We start from the raw sequence: 9,228 nt of genomic DNA, 5'->3' as shown, positions 1-9,228 counted from the left end.
CTGACCCCAGTACTCTTTCCTGCCATGGCAGGGGGTCGGACTAGATGATCTGCTCAGGTCCCTTCCAACCCTAGAAACTATGAAACTATAAGAAAAGGACCATTTTCTTGCAATTTCCCAGTTGGTCTAATAAAAGGCATCATTTTGGAACCAAGAGTTCTAGTTTTTTTGTATGTCTTCTTGTCTGTGACCAACACAGCTGCCAAGTACACCCCAGACATTGTGAAAGTTTGACACTAACCCTTCTAGTAAAGATAACATGGGCAGGATTTCTTGAACAATATATAACACAAGAAAGTGAGGCAATACCAGATAAATGTTGGCAGAACTAGTTCCACTGACAAATTATCAACACTGTCACCTAGAGCCTCCAGACCAGGGTCATATGAAGTTCAAGTTATGGTCAAATACTTGTTTACACCTAAGAAGCACAGAGGGAAGCTTTGGGATTAGGAGGAGTGGTGCCAAAATGGTGTTCACAGTAGTATAATTAAGAATGAGCGTCTGGCTCCTCTACAAACCCTATAGGACCTAATACCCGAATCCCTTGTTTTGACGCCACTAATTTTAAACAACAGAGAACAACATTGGAACTTTCATGTTGAGTATACAATCTGCCCTCTACCTTGTCTTTAAAGCAAGATATCTCTACACAGTGTGGTATCTCAAAGTGGACACATATCCTAGAGTTAGGTGAATTCTTTAGTGAATGATGAGTTTGCAGAAAAATGCAGTTTCATGATGACTGAACTTATTCACAAATCTAGGTCAAGACTAATAGAATAGAAAAAAAATCAGAAAGGCCAGAATATTATTACATTTCAACTTCTAATTTTAAGATTACATTTTTATGTTTAAATTGTCCTGACTTGTTAAAAAAGGTTAAATAACCCCAGAGTGAAAGCAGGCATTTTGTTTCAGGTGAAACACACATCTCAGTCAACACAAAAAAAAAATATTTTTTTGGTTTGGTCACTGACCTGAAGAAGCCGTCATTTGTGTGGCTCCAGTTCAGCATCAAAGGAAACATGTCTATATACCTTTAACTCAGCCAGTTGGATAAAAAGTTGGCTCCACTCATGCAAAGCTCCCGTTGGCTTTTACAGTGACAGGATTTTAGCTAAGATCCCGAGTTTTGGCTAACAAATAATTGTCAGGTGTAAGTGTAATGCAGAGAATCACAGGGAAGTCCACCCAGCATGAAGCAATGATATAGATGATTTTTAGTTGGATGGGCCTAATTTTTGCATCTCTTTCTTGGTAAGGCACGCATATAATGTATGCGAAGCCTGTTTATTTGTGCTAACGTTTGACAATGGGCTGGATTTTCAAGGCTAGGCCTTGCTTTTTGTACCTCTGGTTTTTGGAGGAATGATGGGTGCTTGGTTTTAATGGTTTGAAACAAAACATTGAAAAACCTAAAGGCCTGTCATTCTCCAGACCAGTCATTAATTCCAAGGACTGCTTGGACTTTGATCATTATTGCTTAAATTTCATGGGAGTGTTTTTGGAAGTCTTTTCTGTTAGTATGTTGAAGTGCCCCCTACTCAGAGCCCTTAGGTCTCCTGCTATAATGCAATATACTTGAAATGAACTGACAAGGCAGAGGAAAGTAGTTATTTTTGATAATGAACCTCTACCTGCTAATGAAACCCTATTTCTGTTTTATTGCATTACTGCTTCCAGGAATAAAATCTTATGTAAGAGGCAAACTGCAGAGCATTGACACAAACCAGTATGACTTCTTACCTAGCCTGGAGTCATGTATAAACATAAAATTGGTAGAAACTGAATCATGAAAATGGATGTTTTTATTAATAAGATATGAAGTGGTAACAAGGGAGACCCAACTCATAAAATATAAATATATATTTAATATTGTGTTCGCACATATTGTTTCACTGAAAAATGTTTTGTAATATTTTGTTACTTTGGGCATGGTAGTGGCCTGAAGGCCCAATTAGCATCAGACCTTGTTGTGCTGGAGAACACAAGAACAGTTGTTGCCCCATAGAAATGCCCTTCAGAAAGAATTTAAGACAAGATATAAGAAGAAATATTTGGGGTTGACTTAGCAAACCCATGTCTCCTAAATGGTCTAAAGTGCTCCTGCAATTAACTTGATCCAAAATGTGTGTTACAAGTAAGACAAGGAAACTGCGGAGTCCAAATCATATCATAGATTCATAGATATAAACCAGATAGATATAGGATGATAGAGAAAGGCTATAATAGGCCATGGAAGCTGTGTGCTAATCAATTCTTAGGTTGTGCTGACCTCTAGGGAAGGACTTACAATACTAACTAGAGGCAAGGCTTTTTTGTGATATCTTTTACCGGACCAATATATAAAGAGCTGTTGGACAAGTTTGTGGGCATCCAGTGCCATTCCTCAGGTCTAAACTAGTATCAACTGGTACATTTTTTACTAGAGCTTGCGTTTTTCTTTGCTTGTGTAGGCTGAGCTGTGCACCTGGAGAGACAGAACCATATTAAATTGCTGTCTGTAATAGTGTAGGTAGCAATAGCGGGAGCACCTGAGAAATTTCTCTGCCTGCATCACTCTGTAGGTTTGACTTTTTCTGGCACTGCTAGAAATCAGAGTATTCCTGGGATGCTGAAATTGATTGGAAACAGTATTCAGAAGTTGAGAAACAGTTAGCTAAGAGATTCTGAAGTCAGACAGAAGGCAGCATAGAGCTCTTTTCATAGCATCTGATGAAATGAGTTGCTGCACATGAAAGCTTATGCATCTCTGATTCTGTTAGCTTATCAGGTGCATCTCTGTTTTGCCTTATTCAGAAGTTACCACACTACAGACACACAGAAAAATGCTACTGAGTTTAGCATAGAACTTTATTTTGCTTGAGCAGTTATGTACTTATATTTTATTAAATGGCTAGCTTCTTGACTCAGTTTGTCATTATGTTAAAGATGCATCCTGTCCTTGCTTTCTGGCTTGAGTAGCTGGGTTCCCCAGTTCTTGGTGGGGAACTACAGGAGGGGGAATCTTCTTCTGTGGACACTTGGGGGCAGCAGATTTACTCCTTGACCAATGCTCCAAACTCAGAAAGATTGTTTTGTTTTTTACTTTGTGGCAAATTTGAGCTATTAACTGTGCATAAGCATCTACATACTGAAAAAAGCCACTATATTCAATATAGAGTCCCCTGTTCATTCTGAGCTGATGTTCTAGGAACATAAATGTTTGTTTAATACTTTGTGGCATAGGTTCTTGAGTAGCAGGAATACATCTTAAAAATATCCTTGTACAATGCAAAATTTTGTAGGTCCAGCATGTCTAGCCAAGTGTGGTAGAGAATTTTTGTAGCTGGAGTAAAAGCACATACGAGCTACAGCATCGTGTTGAAGTTAAGACAATAAATTAGGCTTCAGAGAAATACCAAACAGATGCTTAGATAAAAATATTTGCCTAAAAAGTTTGAAAATTAAAAAAAAATGTAGCTGTCAATGTGATCTCCAAAACAGTATATACAAAGTTATAAGAGATGTTAGGAATATTCCAAAACACTTTCCTTCTCTATCCCTTTTACCTCCATAGTGTTGGATGGAGATTAATTTGAGAAGGCCTGCATCCAAAATGTCTTAATTAGATGTATTTTAATAACAGGGTCTTAAACTAAGTCTACAATATGATTCAAAAGGGGGACAAGTGTAGTCTAGTCGTCTGGAGGCAGGACTCTGAATGACGAACTAATCCTGCTCTAACGCTGACTCATTATATGGCTTTCAGCCAGTCACTCGACTTCAGGTTTCCCTTGCTCTAAAAGGGTGATGACAATATATATGAACATACTTCAAAGGCAGGTTTGTGAGCATTAACTTGGATAATATTTGTAAAGGTTTTTGTACTTAAGGCCTTATTATTACATGCCCATTTTATATGGCTTTTTAGCTAATTGAACTGGTTCTCAAGCCTGTTATTTCAGAGGTGTTAGTCACCCAGAGCAGCACTGCAAAGAAAATATCCCCACCCTGTACAATTTGGAAGGATGTTAATTACAACTACTTTGTAAAAAATGGAAATAACAGCAATGTCTCAATGTACCCTAGGTAACTATATGCTAGACAGAGCCAGCCAAAAACAGCAATGGCAGCCCCATGTGGTCAGCTACCTTCTGAGAGGACCACCACTTCTAGGGGCTGTATTTCTGGCACACACTGATTACTGGTTGATTCTCTTCAGCCTCCTTCATAAGTTCCTGAGTTCCTTACTGCTTGCAATCCCAAGTGGCAGTACTTGCTACTGCTCCAGCTGAGTGGTTGGTCTTCATTTGAATACTGTGTAGGGTAGGGGCGGGCAATCATTTTGGGTGGAGAGCCGCTTACTGAGTTTTGGCAAGCCATCAAGGGCTGCATGATAGGCAGTCAGGGGCAGAGATATATTATTTTTCTAATTTTTTTAGGGGTCCCGCAGGCCAGATAAAATGGCTGCATTTTTCCCACCTGGTGTAGAGTCATCAGAGCCAAACATCATAGGGAGGCAGAGAGGTGATGGATGCAAGGCCTTATAGGTTAATTTTTGCACAGTGCTCAACAAAACCTAGAATTTGTCTTGATGCTGCCTTTCACCTTTTTTTTTTTTTTTTTTGCTAAATAGATGAAATCTTCAACTGTTTGGAATCAATGGCAAAGTTCCCAAAGACTTCGGTATATAATTATTTCAGTGTATAATTACTCTCATTGTCCCTGGAATGGTATGATACTTCATGTTGTGTGCCCAGGCAAGAATATAAATCTCCTTTGCCAGATTTTGATTAGTTCCATGTTACTGGTGGGGCGGGCCTGGGCAATCTCCGTTTTTTGTACTTACTGGCTGCATCTATACAAGATGCTAACTTCGCAGCACTAAAAACAAGTACTATAAACAAGTAGTAAATGACTGCAGAGTAACCAGTTACTTCACAGTAATGCCACCAAATGGCTTTTTTGTGACCTGACTTTGCAGTAGTCCGAAACTACTCCACAGTAGTGTCGCATCATGCTTTTTGCCATGCAACACTATTGCACAGTAGTCGTGGGCTACTGTGAAGTCAGCATCTCGTGTAGATATGGCTACTGAATATTTATATCTGTACATGTATTAGGGAGACCCTCAATCTCACCTGCCTTTGCACATATACTAAAGTGATGGGTGCAATGTAATAGGATAACATACTCACAATCAGGATGTTTACTATGAACAGAGCTGTGCAGAACTCAGAATTGAATTCTTTGCAACAGAAGAATTGCTTTATTATTTTTCGGTAGTCAAGAAATTAGTGAAAATTAAGAGCTGCCATTTTCCAGAGGGGTGCCTCCAGTCTAATGGAGGATGCCTTGAGTCTAAAAGATGAATATGGGTTGTCAGTGTGACAAAGTAATTAGCAGAGCTAACCACGCATTGTCATGCATTAGTAGGTGCATCACAAACAGGTCCAGGGAGGTGATCCTTCCCCTCTCTGAAGCACTAGTCAGGTTGCAGCTGGAGTACTGTGTCCAATTCTGGGTGCCACAATTCAAGAGGGATGTGGACAACCTTGAGAGGGTCCAGAGGAGGGCCACTTGTATGGTTAGAGGCCTGCAGGGAAGGCCGTATGAGGAAATGCTAAGGGTCCTGGACCTTTTTAGCCTCCGCAAGATGGGAGATCTTGTGACTGTATACAAATTCACTGAAGGGGCAGCAGGGAATAGGAGATGCTCTGTTTACCAGGGCACTCCTTGGAATAACTACGAACAACAGCCACAGACTGATAGACAGCAGATTTACGTTGGACACCAGAAAGGTAAGGGTAAGGGTTGCCAGAATCTGGAATGGGTTTCCCAGGGAGGTGGTGCTCTCCCGTACCTTGGGGGTCTTCAAGAAGAGACTGGACGAGCAACTGGCTGGGGTCGCATGACCCAAGGACTTTTTCCTGCCATGGGCAGGGGGTTGGACTCAATGATCCCTTGAGGTCCCTCCTGACCCTAGCATCTATGAAATGGCTTATATAAATATTTTCCTTGGTTTTGATCCAGTTGTGAACCTAGCATTTCATGCAGCTCTCAAACCAGAGAACTAAATCCTAGCCCTTCCTAAATTCCTACTAGTGGGTAAATCTGGGTGTATGTACACGTGATGCTACACTGATGTAGCAACACGCTACAGCAACTATATCTATGCGTGTCTGTTTATTTGTACTGTTATTTGTACTGTTTCTCCCTGTTAAGCATGGTTTAACTTCCTAGTTTTTGCCCATATTTTGCTTTGCTATTGCCATCTTCCAGGTTACATGTCAAGACTATTCATTTCCCAGACAATGTGGGGAGAGTAGAGGATAAGCACAGCTTCCTTCATATCTCATCAACACTCCTTTAGAATCAGTTGAAGGGCTGGTGCGAAGTGACTCATTCTTGTCCATCCTGAATTGACTGCATCACTTTTGCACTGCTTTTAGCTTCTGCCCAGCCCTGTGAAAGGCCATCAGTCCCCTGAGGTGAGTTTGTTACTTCAGTGTGACCGTATGACCATATGACTTTGTTCTCCTGACAAAGTGTACTGTTTTATTATATTCCTTTCTTTTGAAGAGAGAGAATATGGCATATCAGAGGGATTCTTACCAAGTAACAGCACAGCTTTGCCCTTTATATGTAATTATCTGTTATGGTTTACTTAAAAACTGTTTAGTGCTAATGAAAGGTGACAGTCTGATAGTCCAGGAGACTGCTTTCCTCTCAACTCAGGACAGAGTAGCAATGAAAGACTTCTTCACACTGTTCTGCCATTGTTTCAGAACTCAGACCAGGAGTGCCACCAAGATGAGGGGTGAAGTGGCAGTAAGGGGTGATTTAGGGGTTAGGCTATTGCTAGATAGAAGACAGACAGGCCATCAGACAGATAACACAGATACATACATATTCCTTTTCTCTCTGATGTCGCTCCTCTGCTTCCTTCATCATTTCCTGTGACTGCTCCAACTTGGCATCTACCAGTTTCTGTTGAAGCTCTCTGTGCTTAAATATTTTGTCAAGGTGCTGCAAGAAAACAAACCCTGCTGAATGTGCAGGTTTACTGACGCATATATACCCTCATGCTCAAACTTGTATGACTGCCTTCTGGGACAAGAATAAAACTAAATGTACTGCAACTCTCAAACCACAATGTTCCCAGGAAACTGTAACACTTGTAAGAACAAGTTGTGTCAGCATTTACTCTGGAAGTGAAACCAGTGCACCTAAAAATGCTTGTGTGCCCTTTTCAGAACTGGGCATTAAAATATATAATATCTATCTGTATCATCAGTATGATCAAAGAGGCCAGCTAGAGCTCAAATAACCACTCACCAAAACATAAATATATGTGACACACAGTTAACTGGTGAAGATTTTTTTGACTGAGACAGGATTTGGGAAACAAATCTCAGAGCTAACTGAGCCCATAAAGAAAACAGGCACTTTAGGCCCATATCTTGCAAGGAACCATTTATGTAACTGCAGAGGGTTTACCACCACACAGCTCCATGCAAGATCAAGGACTTTGAGTACAGAGCATCTACCCTCATTCAGCGTAGTATGTAGACATGTGGTAATCTTCAAGCATGTATGCTGTCCTACTCAAGTCAATAGCACTGTTTTTATTTAACAGATGCAAAGTTAAGTAAGAGCTTGAGTGCTTAACTGGATACCCATGTCTGATCTCCTGACCACACTTCTTGGTATCTTGCAGGGTCAAATCTTCACTGATCATGAGTTTTTCTCCTCACGAATCTATGTGCTCCAGCTCAACCTCATAACACAGCAAGAAGCACTGGGTGAATTTATTTAACCCCTATACACAGGAGGTCAGTCAGACTAGATCATCTAATAGTTCCTTTCAGCCTTTAAATATATGTATATATAACAGCATCTCCAAAAGAAATGCCAAGAATGAACCTTCTGACTCTTGTACCCCAGAGTAAACCATGACACTTTCACATAATTACAGGATTAAAAATCCTGACAATATCCTTTTACTTTTTTGGCTCGCTACTAAGGACCATCCAAAGCACATACATTTCATTCAAGAGAAATCAGGAAGGTTTGAAAACCACTTCTTGAACTGTTGTATCAATTGAAATGTTATGATCAGCTGTGATATTTACTGAAAGGATAATATCTATCAAAAAGGCTGTGTCTGCCAAGTAGAATCTATTCAAAATGCCCATGTTTACATTTTTATTAATCTGTAGAAACCTGCCTCCTCTAAAGTCTTTGTTAAATTGGAGCATATTCTTAAATCTTTATTGTGCTACGCATATGATCCACTGCACAAAAGCCTCCATGAAAACACAATTGTTAATGAGTTGGGAGGACAGGAGGGCAATAAGATTGACCCTTATACACTTCAAAGTCTGCCTCTGTCTACCTATTGTCTGTTTGGAAGGCATTCATATTGTTCTCACCTCCTCTCTGAGTTCATATTGATCAATGATGCATTTCAGTTTCTCTGCCAACTCTGTGTTCTCCTGACATAGTTTCATATTCCTTTCACTTTGCTGTTCAATCTGAGACTGGATTTCACTCAGTGTGCCCTGGAAATGATTAGTTATCTCTTTTCTCTTCTCATCTTCCTCCCGTGCCTGTTGGATTGTTTCCTCCTGTTGTTAAAAAGGTAGAGAACATGATCATTTAAATGTATAACACAACCAATTTGAAAAACATAATGCATTTGATTAGTGTGAGGGTTATCACTGAAGGATTACAGGGTTGTGTTTCTCTTTGGGGCCCTGTCTATATTTCACATATCCAAACAACACGTATGACTATAAATACATAGATCAGATTACACAGCAACCTTGAAAAAAATGAGGAAAACAAAGTCTTGCATTTAAATGAATACTCTTCAACCAAAGGGAGTACCTTTACCCCTTATTTTACAAGACAATGAATGTGGTGAAATTAGGAAAAAAGTCCTAAAACATTTTATTTGACCTGAAATAATGTGTTGTGATTCATTTTGATTTAACCTGTTTTCTTATAATGGGGGTCAATCAGGCCATTTTGAAAAGAAAGTCACCAAGGCCCCTCCCTTGCCGGAGCTTAGCAACAGGTTTGCACCTCTTGCAGCCCCAGCAGAGCCCTCAGGCAACCCAGGCTCAACCACAGCTACTGCCCCCGCTCTCCCCAAGACAAAGTGAAAGGTGTTTGTTGTGGGAGACTCCATCCTGCGGGGCACTGAGGGGGCAATCTGCCGCCTCGACCCCTTAGCCC

The 9,228-nt window shown here is 40.3% G+C and overlaps 1 protein-coding gene across 1 annotated transcript in view; it reads right to left on the bottom strand.

Moving 5' to 3' along the window:
• The window catches only part of TXLNB (taxilin beta), a 56,698-nt gene that overhangs the window by 14,098 nt on the left and 33,372 nt on the right, over positions 1-9,228 (bottom strand). Inside the window, exons 5-6 of the mRNA XM_019550165.1 lie at positions 8,421-8,615; positions 6,895-7,014 (exon numbers count right to left, since the gene is read on the bottom strand). Coding sequence (XP_019405710.1) covers positions 6,895-7,014; positions 8,421-8,615 — 315 coding nt within the window. The remainder of the gene's footprint in view (positions 1-6,894; positions 7,015-8,420; positions 8,616-9,228) is intronic.

Source organism: Crocodylus porosus, unplaced genomic scaffold (assembly GCF_001723895.1).
Source record: "Crocodylus porosus isolate Cpor-Errol unplaced genomic scaffold, CroPor_comp1, whole genome shotgun sequence".
Lineage (NCBI taxonomy): Eukaryota > Metazoa > Chordata > Crocodylia > Crocodylidae > Crocodylus > Crocodylus porosus.
The sequence above is the reverse complement of the archived record's forward strand: the minus strand, read 5'-3'. Positions and strand labels throughout refer to the sequence as shown.